The 25,519-nt window shown below is 38.4% G+C and overlaps 2 protein-coding genes across 4 annotated transcripts in view; one reads left to right on the plus strand and one right to left on the minus strand.

Annotated features, from left to right (window-relative positions):
• The window catches only part of CARD19 (caspase recruitment domain family member 19), a 46,741-nt gene extending 38,342 nt beyond the window's left edge, over nt 1-8,399 (plus strand). For all 3 annotated transcript variants that reach the window (XM_060766023.2, XM_060766021.2, XM_060766022.2), the window contains 2 exons: nt 434-505; nt 2,760-8,399. In XM_060766023.2, coding sequence (XP_060622006.2) covers nt 434-505; nt 2,760-2,875 — 188 coding nt within the window. In that variant the 3' untranslated portion in view covers nt 2,876-8,399. The remainder of the gene's footprint in view (nt 1-433; nt 506-2,759) is intronic.
• A 10,532-nt stretch (nt 8,400-18,931) lies between these two features.
• NINJ1 (ninjurin 1) overlaps nt 18,932-25,519 on the minus strand; it is a 34,625-nt gene continuing 28,037 nt past the window's right edge. Inside the window, exon 4 of the mRNA XM_060766020.2 lies at nt 18,932-22,892. The gene's annotated coding sequence lies outside the window, so the exon portion shown is untranslated. The remainder of the gene's footprint in view (nt 22,893-25,519) is intronic.

The following is a 25,519-nucleotide window of genomic DNA, read 5'->3' on the forward strand; positions in this document are numbered from 1 at the left end:
TGCTGACTGAAAGGTCGGTGGTTTGAATTTGGGGAATGGGGTGAGCTCCCCTCTGTCAGCTCCAACTTCTCATGTATATGCACCCGTGGTTTCTAGAGGCATCATGTGGTTATCTTCGTAATGTTATAGTCAGATTTATTTGATATACCTTTTCCTATTTTATTTCTTGGAATGGATTTCCCCCTTGCAGTTTGCAAGAAATAAAGGCATTCATGGTCCATAATTGTAATGCAAAATAATTGCTCTGTGAAATAGTAATCATATACCACAGTACATGAAGCACAAAACAAATATAGTTATTGGAGCTACATTTGAATCAGTGTAGTCAGGCATGGTAACAAGGATTGCAGTCAGTGATCCATTAATTTGAATATGCAATGTTATTCTCTCTCTGCTGTTGTAATAAATAGCTGATTTCTCCTTTCTTCTCTAGGCCCTACATTTTTTCTCGCTTGCTTCAGCGTTGCTGCCGGGTTAGCATTTTTCATGTATTGCTGTAACCCAGGTAATATATTGAGGTTTTTGTTTCCTTTTCAAATGCAGTTGGGCTTCTTTTTCTTGGCCTGAAACCTGTTTTGGAAGCATTCTAACATCAGGAAGAAGGAATGTCTCAGAAATATCTGAGATGTGGGGCCCCAATGACATATGTCACAATTCATGGCTACATATTTTTGGCAAGGCTGATAAAGTTCTTTATGCACCATCTGGAACCAGGAAATATTGCCTGGATCACTGTGGATTGCATCGACTAGTGTAACCCGCTGTTACACCAGCCTATGCTCTTCCTAATTCATTGCAGAAGAAAATATCTGCAGGGGAAAATAACAAGATAGAAGGAGGTATCCAGGTGGCTCCTTTTGCAACAAAGTTGGGAAAAAGAACTCTTTCACTCTCAGATCTCTTGTAAGAATGGGAACACAAGGGCTCTCTAGCAGAGAATTCCAAGTACCAAACTACATATCCCAGCATCCCATAAGACAGAGTTATGGCAGTTAAAAAGGTATCAGACTGCTATTGCTATATAGTGTGGATATAGTCAGTATGAACCTGTCTGTTTAGACATATAAGCCAATGTTTTCATATCATAGAACTCTCAGATACATTTGGGATGAGTATACAGATAAGTCTAATTCTAGGGTTTCATCAGTACATTTTTGATAGGAGGCAGAAGTGTATATAGCCAGCTTTCTGTATCCACAGATTCTGCCTCCAAAGACTGAGCCATTCATGGTTTGAATTTTTTTTTAAAAAGAAAAGAAATCCAAAAAGTAAACTTTGATTTGCCATTTTTATAAAGGGCATCATTTTACTACAGCATTATATATACTTGGACATGAGCATCTGTAGATTTTGGTAACCATAGGGGTTCCTGGGATTAAACAACAGCAGGTATTTATTTATTTATTTACCACATTTGTATACAGCCTTTCTCAGCCAGAGGTATCAAGGTCCCACTGTATATGGTATGTTGTAAGGGTGCTTTCCTTGTCATTGTACAGCCTACTCCAACTTGATGCCCTCCAGATGTGTGGGAATACATTCTGTACTAACTTAGGGTCCTTCCAGACAGGATCTGAACCCAGGTTTTCTATTTATCCCAGAAATGTGGACTCATATAATCCAGTTTAAACCAGAAAACCTAGAATCAGGTTCTGGGATATAGGGCCTGTCTGGAAAGGCCCTCAGACAGTATCCCCAGCTGTTTACTGGATATCTGGGGATGGTAGGACTTAATGGCTGAGCAATTGTATTTTAGCGTTGTAGGCACCAACTGCAATTGCCTAAAGGAGTCTATAAGGTACGTATCTACTCTTGAATTCCAGAAGCATAACTATAGTATCAGTTCAGAATATTTCTTATTTGGGCATTATCCTAATTTCTATTATTCTGCTGAAACATTGTGGCTCAAGAGATTCTCCTCCCCCCCCCCCCCCCCCATCATGTGCTTTGCAGTCCTTGTAATTTAGAAGTATTGATTTTTATATCTTGTGACCTGGTGATTATTTTGGCATGTTACAGCAGTGATTCATACTTCAGCAGTCTTGGGAATTATCTTCTTTCTTTCTTCATGGATTTGGTACTGCTGGAAACAAATTGGATTTTTCATTCAGACTAGGAGGATGAGACCCCTGGGAATTATACAAAATGTATGGACTTTTATTTTTTAGTATCTAAGAGTTTGGTCATCAGAATACTATCATTAACTGAAAAATAGGTAGAAGGGAGTGTTTGAATTTTTAAAATTAATTTACGACAAAATAATCTATTAGTCCATGTTAGCATTCTGAATCACAGCCCATTCCCTAATTAATTTACCAGGCATTGGCTAGAACAGCTTTCAACAATCTAGATCCCATTCACACTCTAGAATTATAGCATTATGATTAGCCATGTTTCCATTATCTTGAATCTTGGGACTGTCAGTTAGGGAGAGGTACTTTGACCAGAATTCTTGAGGATAAAACAATAGCAGTTAAAGTGGAGTAATAGTACTATAATCCTGTGGCATGAACAGGCCCCTCGTGTCCCTGATGCATTGCACAATTCCAGTCATTCTCTGCCATCATGTTATATGAGGATTATGGAAGTTAAAGTTCATCAGATCTGGAGAGCATCAGTTTAGAGAAGGTTGGAAAACTGGGTGAAACGTTGGGGTGAAATATGTGATGAAAGAAGACTCTCCTGTGATTGCTCATCTGACTCCAATGTTTCACTTACCCACTCTGTTTTTGATTTGTTTGTTTGTTTTCTCATTTTAGATTCAAAAATCTTGAAAGGAGCCAAAAAGGTATTGGGGTTTTCCCCAATCATCATAGGAAGACATGTTAGAAACATTTGCATGTTGTACATGGAAGACTCATCAAGCAAACAATAAGAAGAAACAGCTTATGTGGTCTACTGCCAAGGGTCCACAGCAAATGAAAGGCTACATTTCCAAATGATATGCTATTTTCTTATGCCAAAGATATAATTCAGACTGCACTCTTATACGCACTGATCAGGGAGTAAGTCCATTAAAACCAATAGGCCTTAATGTCTGAGCAAAGATGCATAGGGTTGTGCTTTAAGTGGCTTTAGCAGTGTCCATATCCTGCTTTAAAGGGCTTTCCAAAGATCCACTATATGTGCCTTTTACTTGTGAGAATGGATTATTTTTATACAAACATATTTTAAATTATTGCTTTGATAACATGCAATTGTCTTTTTTAATGGAAACATTTGAAGAAGCCTTAAAAACTCAATCAGGGTTATTTGTTGTTGGCTTTGTGCTTGTGAGACACATACAGACACATATAGAGTGGTTTCTACTTCAGAATAGATTGTGTGGTTGCTTAGGTTTGCTCTGAATGTTGGGGCCCTCTTGTGAGGGGTCCTAAGGAAAGAAGAAAAGAGGTTTCCTGGATGTTCATCAAGGCAGTCATGGGCTCCACACAGGAAGCTCCCTGTAGCTCCCTGCTTGATGACAAACAGAAATATTCAATTTGTTACAAATGTAAACTCTGGCCCTATTTAAGCATTATAAAAATGTGGAAGAAACAATGGGTAGAGAGGAAGCATGCTAGGCTCACACCATTCTTATACATTCCATTGTCCTGAATGTGAGAATGGTGACTTCTCCTTTCTGTCAATATATTGTCAAAGGCTTTCATGGCCAGAATCACTGGGTTGTTATAGGTTATTTTGGGCTGTATGGCCATGTTCTAGAAGTATTCTCTCCTGACATTTCACTTGCATCTGTGGCAGGCAATCTCAGAGGTTGTGAGGATGCCTGCCACAGATGCAGGTGAAACGTCAGGAGAAAATGCCTCTAGAACATGTTCATTCAGCCTGAAAAACCTATAACAACCCACTTTCCAAGTTGGCTTGGAGCACTGAGATCTTAGTGTCCCAGGTTGCCTTTCCAATCAGTAAACCTATTCAGATTTGAGAATAATAGTAGCAGCAACAGACTAATATGTCCTTCTTCCCAAAAACAAATTTTCATGAGTCCACACTATAGCATTTATGTTACCTCTGATGGAAATATATTCTGTAGACACCATGTTTGATCATCCATTTGGCTATGAAGGGAATTGCTCTGTATTTAAAAAGTAGCATGCTCTGGTTTAGGTAACAGGCTTTTTTCAAGCAACACTTGAAAGCTAAGAGCATCACTTGAAATGAAATGAGCCCAAAGCCTTATTAAGACATGGGCTGCATAGTTTTGCTTTTAGGCGTGAGAGTACTGTCTGTTCTTTCTGTTCTGTACACTCCAGGAATTCAGAGTGACATAAATAACTCACGCAAAAAATCCAACAACCTGTCATACATATGTATGCTAGTTTAGCTGGATAAGATTTCATACCATGCCAGTTTCTTATGCAAGTTTTTAGGGACATCATCTTAATCTGTGAGAGGGAATTTATGAAGATGCAAATCTCTTCCTTGCTTAAAGTTAAACCGTGGGAAAGAGAGCCGTTTCTCTTAAGAGCGTAGGTTTTTGTGCCCCATGATGCTATTAAAAGAACACATTCCTTCCAAACTCTCACCATTATTAGAACCAAATGAAATTGTGCTTTTTGCATGTATATTTTTTATGTATTGGGATAATTGTTATCACATCACTCATATAGAATTGGAAAGCTGGCTAACAGTTGTGGCCCTGGGCATGATATGAGGATAATAGTCCACCTTTTTCCTAAATGATAACTGCAATATTCCTTCTCAACTAATGGGCTCCATTCTAGAAGAGTAGCCATTCCACGCTGTTGCCCCAAAACAATTGTTGATCTTGAAGCAAATAAAGGGTGAACTAATATATTATGACAAGAGCTTTGGAAGGCTAGAATGTCCTTTACACATTTCATGGGCTGTTGTCCCTGTAAAATTGTGGAAACATTTGTTAGTCTTTAAGGAGACACAAAGGTTCTTGTTTTCTTTATCAACACAAAATGGCCAATTGAAAACCTTAGTCTTTGGAGCAATGGAAAGTGAGTTTGCTCCATCTCCTACATGATTATTTAAAGATGTCTATCACATCACCTTTCAATTTTCTCCAGATTAAATATCTCCCTAAGTTGTTTCTGTTAGGGTTGAGTTCCAGAGCCCCCAATGGCACAATGGGTTAAACCCTTGTGTCAACCAACAGGTCAGCAGTTCGAATCTGGGGATAGTGGGTTGAACTCCCTCTGTCAGCTTCAGCTCCCTATGCGGGGACAGGAGAGAAGCCTCCCATCAGGATGGTAAAACATCAAACACATCCTGGTGTCCCCTGAGCATCATCCTTGCAGACGGCCAATTCTCTCACACCAGAAGTGAATTACAGTTTTTCAAGTCACTCTTGACACACACACACAAACAAACATCATGGGTGCCCTCCTCTGGACTTGCACTTGTTTAATTTCAATTTGTGTTTGTTTGTCAGAAAAGTAATAATGCAAATGCACTTCCTAGACTCACCTGAAAGTATGGCAATTAACACTATGTAATTTTGTTTTAAATTTGGCTGCACTGGCAGGGATTTGTTTTAATATGTGACATCTGTGTTGCTGTCTGTCTTGAACAGAAAGATGGCTTATAAGTCTTCTATCAAGGACCTTACACAGCAAGTATCTTCCTTCTAAGTGGATGACTAAAAAGAGCCTTCTTAAAAAGGTTGCAGGTTTGAATCTAGGGAGTGGCATGCACTCCTGCTGTTAGCCCCAACTTCTGCCAACCTAGCAGTTCAGAAACATGCAAATGTGAGTAGATCAATAGGTATCACTCTGGCGGGAAAGTAACAGTACTCCATGCAGTCATGCTGGCCACATGACCTTGGAGGTGTCTACAGACAACGGCGGTTCTATGGCTTAGAAATGGAGATGAGCGCCAACCCCCAGAATCTGACATGACTGGACTTAATGTCAGAAAAAACAAAAACAAATCCACATCTAGTATTAACATACTCAACCTGTATTTCCCGTGACTACCACAAGATGGAGAGCAAGCACCACAATTTGCCTAGCTTTCCATAGGCATTTATGGCACCATTTATTTGGAGAATTTTTGCACTGTTGCTCACAGCCTAGTTTTGCAGTTTTGGCCAATGACTGTTTGCTCTCAGTTGTCCACTGGGATAATTATTATATCTACAATGAGTAGGGCTAATGATATATCCTCTTGTTGAGTTGACATTTTGTTTTCTGCACTATTTAGTACAAGAGAGTTCTCACACCTGATCGTAAGTTTACCAAAATACTCTATAAAATGATATCTCAAATGAGTTACTAATTAATTTATTTGTGGAAGAATTTAGAGCAATCCACAACAAAGAATCCCATAAAGTAAGCATTAGATCTGTTGGCTGACCTGTTTCTTCAAAAGAGAAGGATAGTATGTCCATCTCATTTTTTCAAAGGGTAGTTTATTTTTGTTCCTCATGATTTTGCAACCTTTACACCTGAAAAATCTGCATAAAAATCCATGCATTTCCATGTGCCTGCCCCTGATTTTCACATTTTTGTACAGTTTTGTTTAATGTATACATTTTTACAATTAGCTTCCTCTTGGAATGTTTTAAATAAATTCTGCAATAATAGATGCATTTTGCATGTTTCTGTGTCCATGAAAGTGCCTTTTTCTCTGTGTGTGTGCCTTCAAGTTATTTCAAGTGGACTCATTCATCATCTTATGATGACTTCATACATTTCCTAAGGTTTTCTTACATCAGAGGTTGGTTGTTGTTGTTGTCTTCCTCTGAAATATAACACACACTATCTGATATTCAATGGCAGTTCCTTATCCAAGTACTAACCAGTCTTCATCTGCTGAGTATTCAAGATCAGTTGTGAACTGGTGTCTCCAAATATTGTTTATCCTTGAATTTCACTTTGTGGTTGTCTGCAATAAAATTATAGATGTGCCTGTTTCTTACTTAAGATGCTCTTACAGTCTTTATAGTTGATGACCATACTCCTGTTTTTGGCAAGTTTTGACTTTTTATTTTTTAAAAATGGCACATAAAAGTTCATATGTTTAATGCAGTGGTAGGCATTCACTGAGATTCATTTTGGCTCTTTCCAACTCACAGTGTGATTCATGTAACAACCAGAAGAGATGTGTCAAGCAACTAGAAGTCACTTTTGATCACTTTTCTACTTTTTCTACTTGGGAATGGAGAGAATTAAATAAGCTTTTATAGCCAAAACCACTACCCAGGGACTATTTTAGCCTGGGAAAAGTATTACTTTGGGGGCTTAAAAATCAGATTTAAGGGAGCTGGGTGGCAAGGGTTATAAGGGTATCTCCTTCTTAAGTGTCCGCTGCAGCTCCCAGGCTGTGGTTGTGCACCTCAAAAAGTTCATGCAACATTTCTTAATAGAAATGGCTTTTGCGGGGTGTTATTTATGCACCACTCTGCTTCAGGGATTGTGAGAGGTTCTTGATAACACTGGATATGTCAGCCTATCAGTAGTATGCCTCAGGTGGAAAATTGGAGGATCATTTGCCTGCAAAACTTTGCCCTAGGATATCTTTGCTCAATGTGATACCCCCTAAATATGTTGGCCTGCAATTATCTTATCACCCAGCAAACTTGACTAGGAGATGTGGATGCTGTGAGTTATAGTCCTGCATACCTGTGGGGAGCAAAATGGAGAAAGATGCAGGTAAATTGGATGTTGAAAAAATAAGGGAACTTACAGGATGACCCCATTGTTCTAAATATGTTCAGTATATCATCATGGAACATATTTTAATTTACTCAGGGATGGTCTGCATCGTTTGTGACATGGATTCAGGTTCTTGTTATTACAGTGAATCCCCAGGGCTTTGTCAATTACAAAGAGAAATTGTGATGATAAAGCAATTCATTTAGGGCCCCTTCTACATGACCATATCATCTAGATTATCAAATCACATCTACTTTGAACTGTATTATATGATTCAACACTGGCATATAATCAATTTCAAAGTAGATAAATCTGGAATTCATATGGCAGGGTAGAAGGGCCCTTGATCTCACCTTTCCTACAGAAATAGGACTCAACATCTTACAGCAATCAAAATAAATGCATATAAAACAGAAAAATCTTCCTGGAATGTAATTAAACTGTAAGATTAAACCCATTAAAATGTATAGAACACATGGCAAGAATAAAATATTTGGTCTATCAATTAAAATAGCCTTTTAGATTTCTCTTTGTGTGTATTGATATCCAAAAAATGTAAGGCATTTCATGTTCTGGAAATTTATTCTTTCTGGTGTGACATTCTTGTCAAGTACATGGCCAGTATGAATGAAAGAAAGGTGGGGGGGATGGGGATGGGGATGGGACAGGAAGGACTTTGTAATACATGCTGTAACGTAATGCACTTGTTATTCTAAATTTTATGTTAATTAATGTATATCATGTGTTAAAAATAAAGTATTTCAACCAAAATCTCATTGTTGGAAGAGGATTAGTGTTCTTTTTCTGTCTTACAGTTACATTCAGTTAAATAGACATTGGGGTCCTGAAAACACAACTATATTTGGTCTCTCACACACAGATATTTGTAAACACACACCCCTTTAGGACAGGATTTGGGATCCTTCACCCCTCAGATGTTCTTGGTTTGCAGTTCCCAGCATCACCACTATTAGCTGTGCAGTTCACTAACATCTGGAAGGCCTCATTATTACCATCCTTGCAAAAGGAAAAGATCTTAGGTACACACATAAACAAGTATGCAACAACAGGAAAAGAGCAACATGTGTGAACATAATGGGATGTGTGTGAATTGGGGTACCTACTAGGTGTGTGGGGTGGGGAGTCTGCATTTGTGAACTTGGGAACAGGTTCTGCACACGTACTTTAATACACACAGAAAGGTAAAAAAATGCCTAAAATCTGCTATAGGCAGAAAGGTAATGGAAACACCTAGACCGAGGAAAAAGTGGGAAGTTAATAGCTCTTAAAAAGTTATTTTGTTCTTTTCTTCTCTCCCAATAACAAGAGGTAGGAGATTTTAATAACATACTTACAGCTCCAAAGCAGAAGATGTTAAATGAAACTGTTCCTGAAACCAGTTTCCCTGTGAAGAAAAGTCTCAGTGTGGTCAAAATGTTTGGGATCGAACTCTGAAATTAGTGGTGGATTGACCACAGAGAATAATAGTGACACAACACTGTTTTCCTTTTTTTTAATGGCATATTGGTACATTTAGGGAATGCCACATACACCAGACTTTTGAATAGAGAAATCAATAATGCAAAATACAGTGAACTTGAAAGTAAAGCAAATGAGAAGTGGTGATGCATCTTCACTCTCAACAAAAGTTGCAGCGTTTGAGATTTCTGTAGCTTCTTTATTGTCTGCACTGACTATATTGTCAGAATACTCAGAGAGGTTTTTGAATCACTTAAATATTTACAAAATCACTAGTAATCTGTGATTCAGGATGAAATGGCCACTTCTTACTGACTGCACAGGCGTAACTGAGGAAGAATCAAGCAACATTGTTGGCATTTTAGTAAACTCCATGTAAGGACTGTGATACATGAATTTGTGATAGATTGATGATGGAATAAAAGTAGGAAGATACATAAAAAGAGATTGGGAGTTTACTTTTAAAAATTTGAATGTTATATAACTGCTCCTTGGATAAAGTTATGTTGTGTGTGTGTGTGTGTGTTTAAAGTAACTTAGTGAAATGCATAAAACTTGAAAAGCAGCTCAGAATGCCTCTAAAATGCTCTTAAAAATAATATTCAAAAGAAACTTGAAAACACTATTTTCTACACCAAAAATATTATATTTCTTTTGTAAAGCCAGTTTGCTACCCTTCATTAATTCCAACAAAAACGCGTTGCAAAGAACTAGTTTTGCTTCCAAGCTTGGATTAAGCTCACAGGGGAAAATTTGTAGTTGCTCACTGAGTATAGTGCAGATAGGGTTACCAAGTGGAAAAATAGGATATGGTTCTATCTCTCTAATGCAGTGGTTCTCAACCTGTGGGTCCCCAGGTGTTTTGGCCTACAACTCCCAGAAATCCCAGCCAGTTTACAAGCTGTTAGGATTCCTGGGAGTTGAAGGCCAAAACATCTGGGGACCCACAGATTGAGAACCACTGCTCTAATGTTTGAGTTGGGGAAAATAATCAGGTGTTGGTTAACTTTACTTGTCCTTTCAATACCTGCTGAAATACTCTCTTATTGTTGTTGTTGTTCATTCGTTCAGTCGTCTCCGACTCTTCGTGACCTCATGGACCAGCCCACGCCAGAGCTCCCTGTCGGCCGTTACCACCCCCAGCTCTCTCAAGGTCAGTCCAGTCACTTCAAGGATGCCATCCATCCATCTTGCCCTTGGTCGGCCCCTCTTCCTTTTGCCTTCCACTTTCCCCAGCATAATTGTCTTCTCTAGGCTTTCCTGTCTCCTCATGATGTGGCCAAAGTACTTCAACTTTGTCTCTAGTATCTTTCCCTCCAGTGAGCAGTCGGGCTTTATTTCCTGGAGGATGGACTGGTTGGATCTTCTCGCAGTCCAAGGCACTCTCAGAACTTTCCTCCAGCACCACAGTTCAAAAGCATCGATCTTCCTTCGCTCAGCCTTCCCTAAGGTCCAGCTCTCACATCCGTAGGTGACTAGAGGGAATACCATGGCTTTGACTAGGCGGATCTTTGTTGTCAGTCTGATGTCTCTACTCTTTACTATTTTATCGAGATTGGACATTGCTCTCCTCCCAAGAAGTAAGCGTCTTCTGATTTCCTGGCCACAGTCTGCATCTGCAGTAATCTTTGCACCTAGAAATACAAAGTCTGTCACGGCCTCCACGGTTTCTCCCTCTATTTCCCAGTTGTCAATCATTCTTGTTGCCATAATCTTGGTTTTTTTGACGTTTAGCTGCAACCCGGCTTTTGCGCTTTCTTCTTTCACCTTGATTAGAAGGTTCCTCAGCTCCTCCTCGCTTTCGGCCATCAGAGTGGTGTCATCTGCATATCTGAGGTTGTTAATGTTTCTTCCAGCAATTTTCACCCCAGCTTTGCATTCATCCAGCCCCGCACATCGCATGATGTGTTCTGCATACAAGTTAAAAAGGTTGGGTGAGAGGATGCAGCCTTGCCGTACGCCTTTCCCAATCTTGAACCAGTCTGTTGTTCCGTGGTCAGTTCTGACTGTTGCTACTTGGTCCTTGTACAGATTCCTCAGGAGAGAGACAAGGTGGCTTGGGATGCCCATCCCACTAAGAACTTGCCACAATTTATTATGATCCACACAGTCAAAGGCTTTAGAATAGTCAATGAAGCAGAAGTAGATGTTTTTCTGAAACTCCCTGCTTTTCTCCATTATCCAGCGGATATTGGCAATTTGGTCTCTCGTTCCTCTACCTTTTCTAAACCCAGCCTGAACATCTGGCAACTCTCGCTCCATGTATTGCTGGAGTCTTCCTTGCAGGATCTTGAGCATTACCTTACTGGCATGAGAAATAAGGGCCACTGTACGGAAGTTGGAGCAGTCTTTTGCATTTCCCTTTTTTGGTATGGGGATATAAGTTGATTTTTTCCAGTCTGATGGCCATTCTTGTGTTTTCCATATTTGCTGGCAAATGGCATGCATCACCTTGACAGCATCATCTTTTAAGATTTTAAACAGTTCAGCTGGAATCCCGTCGTCTCCTGCTGCCTTGTTGTTAGCAATGCTTCTTAAGGCCCATTCCACCTCACTCCTCAGGATGTCTGGTTCTAATTCATTCACCACATCGTCAAAACTATCCTCAATATTATTATCCTTCCTATACAGATCTTCTGTATAGTCTCGCCACCTTCTCTTGATCTCTTCAGCTTCTGTTAGGTCCCTGCCATCTTTGTTTCTTATCATACCAATTTTTGCCTGAAATTTACCTCCAATGTTTCTAATTTTCTGGAAGAGGTCTCTTGTCCTTCCTATTCTGTTGTCTTCTTCCACTTCCATGCATTGCTTATTTAAAAATAGTTCCTTATCTCTTCTGGCTAACCTCTGGAATTGCGCATACTCTCTTATACACAATCATTAAAGAAACATGAGCCCTGCTCTTTATTTTACCAGGCTACCTTTAAGTGTAGAATGGAAGAAAAGGGAGAAAGGGAAAGCAAACAACCTAAATCATGAAGAAGTGTTATCAGTTTGCTTCTTTTTCTTTAGTAATCATCAAGTATAGGCATGAATGTCTGATCCCTATAGAAGCCACCCTGTCTTTGTCCATGTTCATCTTTAGTAACTTTGGGTTTGATTTGTGTCCCAAGTATTATTACTTAGTTGACTCAGGGCAATCCAACCCATGCCCTGTATGCAAAAGTCACATGTAAAACCAATGTGCAAATGTAGCTCCATCTCATGGGAAGGGCTGGCAAGAGAGAGAAAAAGCAATGTATATGAGAGGGAAGAGGTGAAGAAGCACTGGAGAACTGGGTCATCTCTTTCCATTCCTGTTCAGCCTTTTATCTGATTACGATAGAGTATTAAGATGGAGTAATGCTTCTTATGTATAAACACTGCAAGTCCAAACTCAAATAGTTGTGCATATGCAAGCAAAGCAAGCACTATTGTCTCCTGTTAAACTGTTGTGTAGATTCCCTTTCTAATAATAAGCCTCAGTTACAGTATAGATACATTCAATAAATTACTGAATGGTAAACAAAGATGCTTACAAACCCCATTGATTTAATGGGCCTACCTTAGTTGGGGACTTGCTATTAAATGTGCTGTAAAACCTTTCTGTGGCAAACTTTAAAAGCTTTTGATCTGCATTTCAGCACAAGCTACTAACAATGGATCTGATATCACTATTCCATATTTACAAGCAAAACCTGGGCTGGAACATTTGATGAAAACAAATGTTATTTTCACAAGGGAAAATAAGGACAAGATGGCAAAAGCTATTTAAAAGGAAGAACAGATAAATGTGGGGCCCTTCTACACATACTCTAAAACACAGAAGAAACCAGGATAAAGGCGCAGGGGTTGGCTAAATTATATTTCACAAAAATGCTTGCTGATTCAAATTAACAGCTGAAAAACATGTTTAAAAGGTGTTTTTAAAACCCGATTTCAGCCAAAAAAATTGCACATATTCATATGTGATTTTGTTCGTATACCCTGATGTGAACTACTCCAGTTTGTGTGCGCTTTTTAATATCCCAAAACAGCTGATCTGGGTGGTAAATAAATGGAGCCATGAACACACAGATGGTTAAATGGAAGCACAGAGGGAAAACAATTAGAATGCGAACTCTCTGCAACATTTTTTTGTTCTGATGTTTACAAAATTAAACAGAGCTTTAATTTATAGTAGGGTAGGAGAAATGTGCTTGGGTCTACATTTAGATATCCACGTGAGCACATATGAGACCCAGTCTCTCTCGGAGAGTAATTTTTTTTTTTAAAGTAATTTTCTGCTGGATGTTCCCCATTCATCTTGTGGATTTCTAAAATTTGTTACAAATGAAGGTGTCAGGATGGTGGGGAACCAGTTACCAGGACTGACAGGCCTTGTGTTTGGACGTGCTGTCAGGTCCCACAATTTTTGCCCCAATTATTTGTCCCGCTTTTTAACGCTGTCCGGAAGCTCCCTAGGAGAGGCTGAAGCAATTTGCTTTTGCTGGAGTCTACTGGGAAGGGCAAGATTCTATCTCCTCTCATCTCTTTTGAGCTAACTGGGGCCAAACTACTTTAGTACTCTGACCTCAGTTTGCAGTAGATCTGGAGCATCTGCTGACATAAAGCAATTTAGCATCACAGGCTACTTCATCACTCTAGAGAATCCACTTTAAATATGGTTTCTGCCTCCTGCAATATTCTGCAGCTCCTCCCTAAACTACAAACCCCAGAATTCTGCAGGACGCTGCAACCGGATTTAAAGTGGATTCATTCTCTAACATGATGAGGTCCTCAGGGAAGATTGGTTTTGGAAAATTCTGTTGAGATAAAAGGTTTTTACATTAGAGAGAATATGGAGATCTTAGAAGAATAGTTCAGGGGAGAAGAATGGAGAAGGCATTTTGGTGTGGTAATATTTCAAGGTCTTCTTCAAGAGCTAATAAAATATAAAAAGAGACAATATATAAACAACAAAATTATAACAATAGACAACCGCTATATTGATTACAGGTACATCTACTTTACATCAAAATGAATGTAAAATGTCTTCATTTTAAAAGCATCTGTCTCTGGTTTTAAAGTGTTATTTTCTATTTATTTGTGTGGTACTTATTTTGAAGGTAGTTGGTATATTCCAGAAACATTGTTTTGGTGGCTGCTACAAACTACGTTGAAGTGGTTGAGACTCTAGAAGATATGTCATGCTGTTTACGTTGTATGTTTTGGTGATGTTACTTGGAAACCGCCCTATTATTATTATTATTATTATTATTATTATTATTATTATTATTTGAAACACAACAAGATGAATCCACAGCAGACACTCTGCTGGCTGTTGAATTGAATCACATGTCGGACATTTCCCAAGGGTCCAGGTCTGTGTGATGTATCGGCGAATAATGTGTGCAGATCCCAGTAAAGTGGCCTTCTGCAACTGGCAGAAGGTAATTTTGTCAGCGCCGATTGTGCAGGCCAAGGTCTTTAGGCACTGCACCCAGTGTGCCGATCACCACTGGGACCACCTTTACTGGCTTGTGCCAGAGTCTGTGCCGTTCTAATTATTATTATTATTATTATTATTATTATTATTATTATTATTATTATATAAGATAAAACTATTGTAAGATGTGCAGCAGGATGACCCCCAAAAAAGGGTTGGTTTTTTTTTTTTACATTTAATACATTGACCCCATGTTTTTATGATAGAACCACTTAGGAAATGACATGAATAACCCAGGCACAAAAATTGTGTTACATAGTGTTATCATTTCTCCATATTAAGAAGGTTGTTTTTACTGGCCTTGAATGCCCATACAAGGGAAGCAGAAGGAGCTGAATGGGCAATGCTGTCTGGATATGTGGAAACAGGACTTGGCAGATAGGCTAAACAAGGAACAATGAAGGAAATGTGGAAATGCAGATAATGCAAAGAGTGGAGTAAGCAAAATATTGAAAAAATAATGAGAGCGGCAACAAAACTGTGGAGTTTGTCATATCCAGCAGGATGCTTTGCTCCTTAAAACGCCTGTAAAACAGTAATTTCCCAACATTGTTAGTAGAAGCTTCAGCAGCCATTCAGATCCTGTAATCTTGGTCACACTTGGTTTGCCATTTATACACTAACAACACTGAAAGGCAAATGGGTAGCTGCTGGATTTGTTTATTCTCACTCCATTGCTTCTCAGGAGCAAGTCTGGCTTTTGTGGTCGTCTTCCAGATGAATACAAAGAGAATGGAAAGAAGGGCATAGCAGCTTGCCTGTTTCATCTCTGGCTAGAAGCAAAGCCAATCCAAGGCTTTAAAGGAGACAATGCCAGAAGGTGCTACAGGCCAGCTCTGGCTGAAAGAAGTGGGAACAAGGGTTGCCAGGTTTTCGATTGGTCTTTACAGCTATGTAATTTTAGCAATGGCTTCATTTGCTGCAATTAAGAAGTTCCATTTTTCACATTATGGATATTATTATTATCATTATTATTTTGTAAAACAGCATTGGTTCATTATTACAGATCAAGGTTGGAATTGTGTGGCTTGTTGATTCCATGCATTGGTATATGTGTGTGTCTATCTGTCCATCCATCCCTCGCAATCCTTGAACCCCTGAAGCTACAAGGCAATCCCCCTTTTATGCTGTAAAATACCACATGAGCCTATGATACCACGAGGGTAGGGGCAATGTAAACATTCCTTGAACTGAGAAGGAATACAATATCTAACTGCTTTGTTTGAACTACTTCATCACCTCTAGATATATTTCCATGTGGAATAATTTCCATGGAAGCAACTAGTTACAATTAATTGAGGAGCAGTTGTCAACAAAAGCATTTGTAAATTTAGAATTCATTCATCATGTCAGAAGCAAATTGAAAATACAGTTATTGTTGTGGCTCAGTCTGAGCCTGAGCCTGAGACTGAATTGTTTGGGCCTTTTGGGCCTACTGGGCCTTCTGAGCTTGACTTTCTGCAGGATGACAAGAAGGCTGATAGGTTACAGATTCCTGTACATGTTCCAGACACGGCTGATAGTGTGGCTTCTGAAGAAGAAACAGCAAGCCTGTTCCCCAGGGAAAGGAATGTGCCTTTTGATAGAGATATTGAAACTCCACAAGTGCAGGTGGAGATTCCTTTCGGTTCCCAGAGTGATCAGGCCCAGCTGGGCCAAGATAATTAGTTGTTTAGCCTTGAAGATAATAGTGAATCAATGAGTAGACAGGATTGTTTACAATTAAGAATTCGCAGAAGTACACGTCTGGCCAGCAAGCGTGAAGCCAAAGGTCAACGCAATGCTTTCATGTCAGGGAAACTTATTTAATGATGTAGCCGACAGACATTTCTTGTCAGTCCAATGTTGCTCTTTCCCTGTTAACTTCTGTGGAATTACCTTGGCTTTTGCGGAATGCTCCTGGCTTCTTTGAGACTTGGATTTTGATCCTGATTTTACCTGTCTACCATAGACTCTTGCTTGACCATTGCTAAGGGATTATGCTTCATGTAATTTGCCTTTGGATCTTGGAAACTTTGCCATTGCATTTAAGACTCTGTTTTGCCTATTGAACTTTTGTATCTTTATTCCTCTGTTTTGATTTTGCTTTTTCTCACTAAACTACAAAACCTACAGCCTTGGTATGTGGTGGTGTCTTGAGCAAGGTGAAGCTACCCTGAGTTGCAACAGTTATAATGTATAGAAAAACCACAAACAAAGTTTAAGAACTTGGCATTATACTAAATTTTCTTTGACCAAAAGCTGGTCACTTCGAGTAACTCTGGTGTCGCTGTATGAAGGTCCTCCATTATGCATGTGGCAGGGTTCAGACTACATTGTAGTAAGTGGTTTGTGGCTTGCTCTTCTCCACACTTGCATATCATGAACTCCACTTTATAGCCTCTGCATCTGGTGGTGCCAGAGTGCTGTCTGTTCAGAGCCTTCCAAATCAGCCAGTCTTCTGTGTGCCCAGGACGGAGTTTCTCATCTGGTATCAGCCACTGACTGAGGTTCCAGATTTTAACCTGCCACTTTTTGACTCTTGCTTACTGAGGTGTTCTTGTATCTTTGTAGATCTAGGAAGCTATTTCTTGATTTAAGCCATTGGCATACTGGCTGATATCGAAACAGAGGATGGGCTGGAGATGTCAATGCCTTTCATTACAGGATGCCACTTTCTGATGGATTTCAGGTGGTGCGATATCTCCTAAACAGTATATTTCTCCAGTGGTGTGAGGCGTAGACATCCTGTGATAATGCAGCATGTCTAATTAAGAGCCACATCCACTGTTTTAATGTGGTAAGACGTATTCCACACTGGGCATTCATATTCAGCAGCTGAGCAGCAAAGCGCAAGGGTATATCTTCACTGTGTCTGGTTGTGATCAGGCCTCTAGCGAGGGGAGGGGGTTAGGGGTTCAAACCCCCCCCCCCGAAATGTTTCAGATTTATTTTTTAAAAAAAACCTGGTTTACTCATGAATTTTAACTGGTTAACCAAATCCCCATGCAAAGTCTATGAGATGCAAAAAAATTAAGAGTCCCTCCAGAACTGTAAGCACTTTCTCAAGCAAATATTGACAATTTATTCACACTGTCATTACTTGCAGCAATAGCCGATGTAGTGAAGCAACCAAGTTGGGTGTGTGTGTGTTGAATGCTCTCATTAAGGAGGCCTAACTTGGTGGAGGTGGTTGACAGGGGCAGAGCTGCAGGCTATTGAAGGCTGCTCTGCCCCCTGCTATGCTCTTTGCTTCAGCGTGAGCTAGGAGGCAGTTTCAACACACACACACACCCATGAAATTTTCAACCCCCCCCCCCCGAAAATTTCAACCCCTCCCGAAATTTTTTTCTGTCTACGGCCCTGGTTGTGATCCCCAAGTTGTGCTACTCAGCTTTCATAGGATATAATTTCTAGTACCCACCTTTTGCTTTATAATCATAAGAAATCTGTTGTCTTTCTTAACCATCTTCTATATGCTGAGTCATGTTCAGCACTTGTGATGTGCAGCGTTTCCCTTTCCCGAAACCAGCTTGCTGTAGGATCATAAATGGGTCTATTTTTTTCCAAAATTTGCAAATTACATTATAATTGCAACATGATAAGAAATAATTTCAACTCTTTTAAGGTATAGTTACAACTGTTTTTCTTACATATGTGTTGTGAAAAACAGACCAGTGATTTGTGAAATGCTGATTTTTTAAAAAAAGAAACGTCTAAATAAACAACTATGCTATATGGCTTCAAGCTGGATTTGGCTTATGAAGACCCTCATCATAGGGCCATTGCTGCTTTCTGAGTGGCTTGTCTAAGGTCATCCAGTGGGTTTCTGCAGCTGAGCACCATGTTTTCCCAATATCCTAGGCCAGCAGTCAAACCACCACAGCATGTGGACTCACTATTTTAAATATATACTTACTAGTAACTGTTTTACTTTTGAATAATAAGAAAGTAAATAGTTACTTTTTGAAGACTGCAGCTGCAGTGATACAATGTTGAGGGCCTCAGAAACACCATTTTCTAAATTCTGGAAGAAGGTTGATCTGAAACAACCCTAACCATCTAAATTTCAGCAAACTGAATGTGCAGAAAAAAACAAAATGATCTGATCAATAAAACTACATCCATTCACATCAAGTTTGTATCTGCAAGACTACAGATGCATTAGAAAGTGAAGACATTGTTAATTCTACATATCCACCCAACCATGGTCAAATTTTGAGTCTACGGTGGGGTATAGGCATTCCCTACTGCAGCCTCCTGTCATTTCACAGCTCTAACTAGCACTCATATGTGGGTATTTTTTGCTGTTTTATATAAGGGTTTCTTATACCAAGGGCTCACTGTACTATCCAACTAACAAAATATGAGGCATAACCAACTAATAAAAATGCTTTATTGATCAATAACAGATGGAAAATTCATCTCCATACATAAAACACCAACAATATAATACAGCTGCAATTAAAAAGCAAAACAAACAAGGATCTCAACCTGAGTAAAAGGATCAGAATAATTTAGATCCTACTACCAGCAATGGCCATTTATAGAAGGCTATATACACCTTGTGCTGAGGCACTCAATATAGAAATGTCTAGTTCTCGTGACTTGGAAGTCTTTCTAGAATATAATTTTAGAGTACTCAGATATAGAGCTGTTACTTTAGCTTTCTGTAAAGGAAGAGCTTCTGTTACAGAGGAATTGCATTTCCTTGCTTCTCAAACAGCAATATCTTATTACTGGGGAGTTTTCTATTAACTAGTTTGAAGAAGATTGTATGAATACTTCAGGCATCTACTGTATTTTTCTCTGATATCATTAGTGACAAGCAGCATAATGCGCCCACAAAATTCTACTATATTTCTTCAGAGGCTGAGAGCTTCTTTTCAGAAGTGACAATGAAATTCTTTTAAAAATGAAATAATAAATACAGCAAGGATATATGCTAGGATACACTCACCACAGTTTGGTCTAACAAGGCAATATGTTAATCACATATTTTTTCCAAACACTTCTGAGACTTTTGTTTATTAAATGTAATCTACTTTCCTACATCCCTTGCATTAAGCATGCTTTGTTTTGTGAATAATCACTGGATGGTAAACAATGACTTAATTTGCAAGTCTGATTTCTGAGGCACTTATTTCTGAGGAAATCCAGTTGTGAGAGAGGAAATAGTAGGAAAGATAGTAGCAAACATATCTGATTAATGAACCCTCTCATCTTCCTTTCTCCATTTTTTTAAAGATTTATTTAATAGGGTCTCTTCAATGTTGAACTCATTCATAATTTATTCCAGACACAAATTTAAGAACTCTTAATCCAATGAAAATCAATAGGCATAAGTGCTCTTTACCTTAATGTCACATAAAATTGTTATCAACCATGAATTCTGAAGTAAAAGTTCAATCCTAAGTGTATTCTATTGGAAGTAAGTACTTTCCAAGAAAAATTTATCTTGAGATAATGTTACTAATCTCACAAATATTTAAATAACCACACATACTTTATAAAACTTTAAAAAATCTTCAAAAATTATACATTCAGTTTGCTTAAAATTATACTACCTCTAGATCATATTAGAGCATTACAGTGTTCAGGTAAGTAAGAAATAATATTTTAAACACAACATTTACAAAAAAAATGTGAATATATCAGGATTAGGAAAAGCTAGCTGTATGTTGCACTGCATTCTTTATCGAATTCTAATTGATATGTATAAGAGTTGCTAACTAAACCAGTCAATAGTTTCCATAAAATTTTAGTAGATGGAGAAAGAGGAAGAAAGACCTTTAATATCTCAAGAGAACTGCTTTGGAACCATACTTTCTGAAATAAATGTAATTTAATATCATCATGACCAGTGCAAGCCCCACATATTTCAGTGGGTCTAATCCATTATTACTAAAAATCAGTTAATTACAACACAAACAAAAAACAGCATAACTTAATTTTGCATGCTTCTTCTTTTATATCTAATAAACAAAAAGCATGGTTTCAGTGGAAAAAAATAGTTATTGAAATGGTAAAAGACACAGCTATAATAATTGTTCTGATTGCCTATCACATAGAATGGATATGTATTGGGGCTGCAGTTAGCACATCGGGTTGGGGTGAGCTCTCGCCATCAGCCCTAGCTTCTGCTTACCTAGCGTTTTAAAACAGCAATGTGAGTAGATAAATATGTACAACTGTGGCGGGAAGGTAAAAGGCGCCCCTGCAAAACATGCTGGCAATTCGATCAGGAAGGTGTCCATGGACAACAGGCTCCTTGGCATGGAAAAATGAAACAACAGCACCTCCCCATGGCCAAGTCAAGCACACACCCACACACATGGAATACAATAAAGTTATGACCAAGATCCAGTGGTGTGCTTTTGCTGCCCCCCCCCCCCCGACCACCAACATTTCCACCTGAATCAGCAATTCATTGTCCCTCTTGCCCTTCTTTCCCATAGCCTCCTATGAATGGCTGAGAAAGTCTCTAAAACAGATTTTTAGCATGGGAAGAGAAAGCTGTAGTAGGAGCTGGAAAAGTGTCAGTTTGCCTAGCAGGAGGCAGTATCTCAAAATGAAATATAACATCATACTGTTATATTTCAGTCAGTTTCTATAAGAAAACTGTAATCAAATGCAGATTCTCTTTACCATATGATAAATTAGGAATAAAATGCTTAAAATGAAAGTGTGTGTGTATTTGATATGCACAATTGCCAGCAAAAGTATATACTCTGAATCATTATTTTTCTTGACATCTCTACATTCATCAAAATGATGCTTCTCATTTCATAATAATTCAAAGTAAATAAAAGACATGAGAAGCTGGAGGGTTATCAGTTGTTGCTGTGTGCCTCCAAGTTGTTTCTAACCTATGTTACCCCTAAGGCGAATATATCATGGTGCTTTCTTGGCAAGAATTGTTTGAAGGGGTTTTGCCTTTACCTTCTTTCCTCAGAGGCTGAGTGTGACTTGCCCAAGATCATCCAGTGGGTTTCCATGGATGAGCAGGGATTTCAACCCTGGTCTCCACGGTTATAGTCCAATGATCAAACCACTACACCGTACTGGCTCTCCATTGCATGCTATTGAGAGATAAACCTCACTGAACTCACTGGAACATATATTTAATATATGAATAAGTTAGCACTATCAAGAACACTCTAATTCCAAAGGGTCACTCTTGAAGTAAAGGCAATTGTCTTTTGAACTGTGGCATCCCTGTTTTCCCTCCTGAATAAGGCCTTTGTTCACAGTTTAACAGGCAGCATTGCATTTGTGTGCAAATACACCATGGCTTTTGTGAAAAAAGTCCTGAGTGCATGAAAGATATAAAAAAAAAAACCAAAAAATCATTGGAGAAATTAGATAGAGACCACAGCTGAGTCTTTCTTAAACATATTGTGTTCAGGACCTGTCGTTGGACTTACATGGAGGGGATCTAGGTAAGAAAGATGCTTGGGCTCTCATCCAACAAGGCTTTTTTATTTAAGTGTTTTATGGAGTTCATTTAAAGATACTGCCTCCTTTTGAACCATCTGTTCCAAGCACACTATGGTTTCAATAAACCCATGCATGGTAAAAATGATATTTTAAAAGAAATATAGAAAAAACTAAGAAGGATGAAGCTTTGTTTCTTTGGAAGACCTGGATTTTGAGGACCAAACCATGGACAGAAGATATCATCAAATGGCATTCAGAGACTATTTCAAAATTTATACAAGGCTGACTGCAAATGCTTTATCCTTTTAAATAAAGACCATCTAATTATGAGACACACTCTTTATCTGGGATTATAAAAATAAATAAAATTGCATCAGTTCTTTAAATTGCATAAAACATTGGTTTCACAGAATTTTAAGGGTTTTGGCAGTGTAATCTGCCCTTGTTATGCAGAATTCAGACATGCCTTTCCATGTCTCTGTGAAGGCCATGCTTTCTGATGTAGAAACTGCTGTTCCAACCATCTCAGGAAAGCCAAAAGAAGTGAGAAATTTTCAGCTGCAATGGAGTCATAAGATAACACTTAAACAGCAATCTTCTGTGATTGAATGCCATCAGGTTTATGTGAAAATTTGATGCCTGTATCAAATGATGATTTCAGTCATCTCCTTGGGAAGAACCTCTTGCACCGCAAAATTCAATTTAATTTTCCCAACAGGAGCAGTTCATCATCTTGTGCACAGTTAAGAGATTATACAGAAAGCCCTTTCTGCCAAAGAGTTCTGCCAAATGACAGAGACAGATACTTGTTTGAACTGTTTCGTATTCTTCATGTTTTCTATTCAAGTGAAATCCTCTTGAAAGGGAGAAACCATCTATAGAATTCAGAACTCAGGTCTCTGGGAAAAGAAAGAAAAGAGGCAAGATGTAAAAATTAAAGTATCCATGGTACATAAGGTTGGCTGAATCTGAAAAATAAGCACTCCTCTACTTTAGATCTCTCCATTAATTCCACTCCAGAATGCTTTGATGAAAGCCAAGTCTTCTGGTTTCTCTAGTTCTATGAAATATGTCAAACGGTAGGATAACAAGTGTATAGGCATTTATCGCACCTTCACCTTCACTTTTGACTTTAACCCAAGATTAGGACACATCCTGAACTCATCACCAGCACTATTTCCCTCAAAAGACCAGCAGATAAAAAATGTTGCCTATGGAGTTTATAAGCTAAATTTTTACTGTTTAGGGCTCGGAGGAAACCATGAGGAATTTTTAAAATTTCACTTACACCTTCTTGGATCCCAACCCAGTTCCTGTTTTTTCAGAAGTAAAAAATACTATGGAAGCATTTAAGGCAGTGGTTCTCAATATGTGGATCTCCAGATGTTTTGGCCTTCAACTCACAGAAATCCTAACAGCTGGTAAACTGGCTGGGATTTCTAGGAGTTGTAGGCCAAAACACCTGGGGACCCACAGGTTGAGAACCACTGATTTAAGGTTATAGTATGAACAGAGAGAAAATGGATAGGGAAAAAATGTTTTCTCTTCTCTCACACTATTAGATTTATTTATTTATTTACTACATTTATACCTCACCTTTTCTACCAAAGGGATTCAATGTGGCTAACAATCACACACTTTGATCAATTTAAAACAAAGCAAATACAAAAAGTTTAAAAAACAATTAATAGTATTGTGTATCTAGTTAAAAATACAATTAAACACAACAAATACAATTAAAATGCATTTTTAAACAAGTAATTCCCCTCCCCGAAATTCCACCCACAACCTCCCCAGTAGTGTGCCCCTTTTTCTTTCTCATATGCCTGTGGAATCACCAACTAAAGATGAAAGTGAGACAGATATAGATGAGAAGGTCATACACATGAAATGTGGAATTCAATTCCATACATTATTGTGGTGGCTGCCATCTTGAAAGGCTTTAAAGTGGGAAGTACTTTTTTTCATACCTGGTAGACTTGCCCAAAAGCTGAAAAGTTTTGGAAGAATATAAATGATGTTATACAGAAGATTCTAAAAATTAAAATTCAAAGATAACCTGAATTCTTTCTATTAGGAATGTTAGAGATAAAAGAAGATAAGTATAAAGAGAATCGTTGAAAAAAGTACTAGAAATTATGAACACGGATAAACTCACCTATCGGCTTTCACTAAACCAAAGTTTACCAAAGAAAGAAACTAACTGGGATCCAGTAAAGCATTATTTCAAACAGTTGAAAATAGATCTTATATGCTAAAAAGAACCAATCATAAGGTCAAAGAAATACGGAGGGGAAATAGTCCTATCATTAGACAACACTTTCTAAAGGAAGACCTTATGACCGTCAGAAAGAAGAAGGAAGCCAACTGTGGGGATTTGGGGGGGGGGGGGGGGGGGGGAGGGGTTGTTCTCTCTCCCTCTCTCTCTCTCTCTCTCTCTCTATTTCCTACTTTAATATATATGATATTGTTCTCTCACTTTCAATGTCAAAATATCTACTTTTTAACTTTATATATATATATATATATATATATATATATATAAAGTGGGAAGCTTAAGCTATTAATGGTTACTGATCAGAATGGCTGTGTCTCAACTCCATATGATAGGCAGATGTTGAACTCATGTCTCACTGGAAGGCTTTCCAGATGCATCTGGTTGACCATTGTGTGAACAGAAAGCTAAATTGACTATTTTTTCAGTCTGGTCCACCACAGTTTTTTCTGATATTCTTAACAAATTCCACTGGGTTCAGCTGACCTTACTGCACTAACAGCAGCAGATTAGAGAGCAAAAGGGTCACAATAGCCAAGACAAGATATAAATGTAACTCTAATTTTTGATTGTTAATTTTTAAGAAGTCAAAAAAATAGTAATATAAAGAAATAAAATAAAATTTTAGTTTTACCTGTGGGATATTTAAGGCAGCCTCCCTCTATAAAACAGGTTAATGCTACTGTATTAAACTGTGTACTTATTTTGTTTAAAATAATTCTGAGCCACAAAGTCCTTCATAAGCTATTGGAAAGAGTGTTTCTCCTCCTATCATTTTGATAGATGGTATCAGCAAATATTGGAGCTACTGCTTTGACAAGGGAAAGTGACATTATTGAGTAGGAGTACTGGCAGAGAGCCCAGGAATCCAATCTTGCCATTAGTCCAAAACACCTGAATCTGCTGACATGTTCAGTGTGCCAAAGGGGCCAGTGTTTTGTTTGGCTCTCCACAGTGTGTTTGATGAAAACTTAACCAGACTAGGATGTTATTAATATACTGAAGTTATCAGTACCCATATAGAAAAGCCAGTAGATATATGTGTGCACGCACGTGTGTTGTGTGTATGTATGTGTGTGTGTGTGTATATATATATATATATATATATATATATATATATATATATATAATTGTCTATCTTTTCAATAAGATAAAAGGGGGTTGGCCCAGAATTTGATGTTTACTTTGTCTCAGTCTGACTATCCAGTGTTACAGGAGAAATGGAACTGAGCAGCAATTGTGACTTAAATA

The sequence above is a fragment of the Anolis sagrei genome, chromosome 2 (assembly GCF_037176765.1).
Source record: "Anolis sagrei isolate rAnoSag1 chromosome 2, rAnoSag1.mat, whole genome shotgun sequence".
Lineage (NCBI taxonomy): Eukaryota > Metazoa > Chordata > Lepidosauria > Squamata > Dactyloidae > Anolis > Anolis sagrei.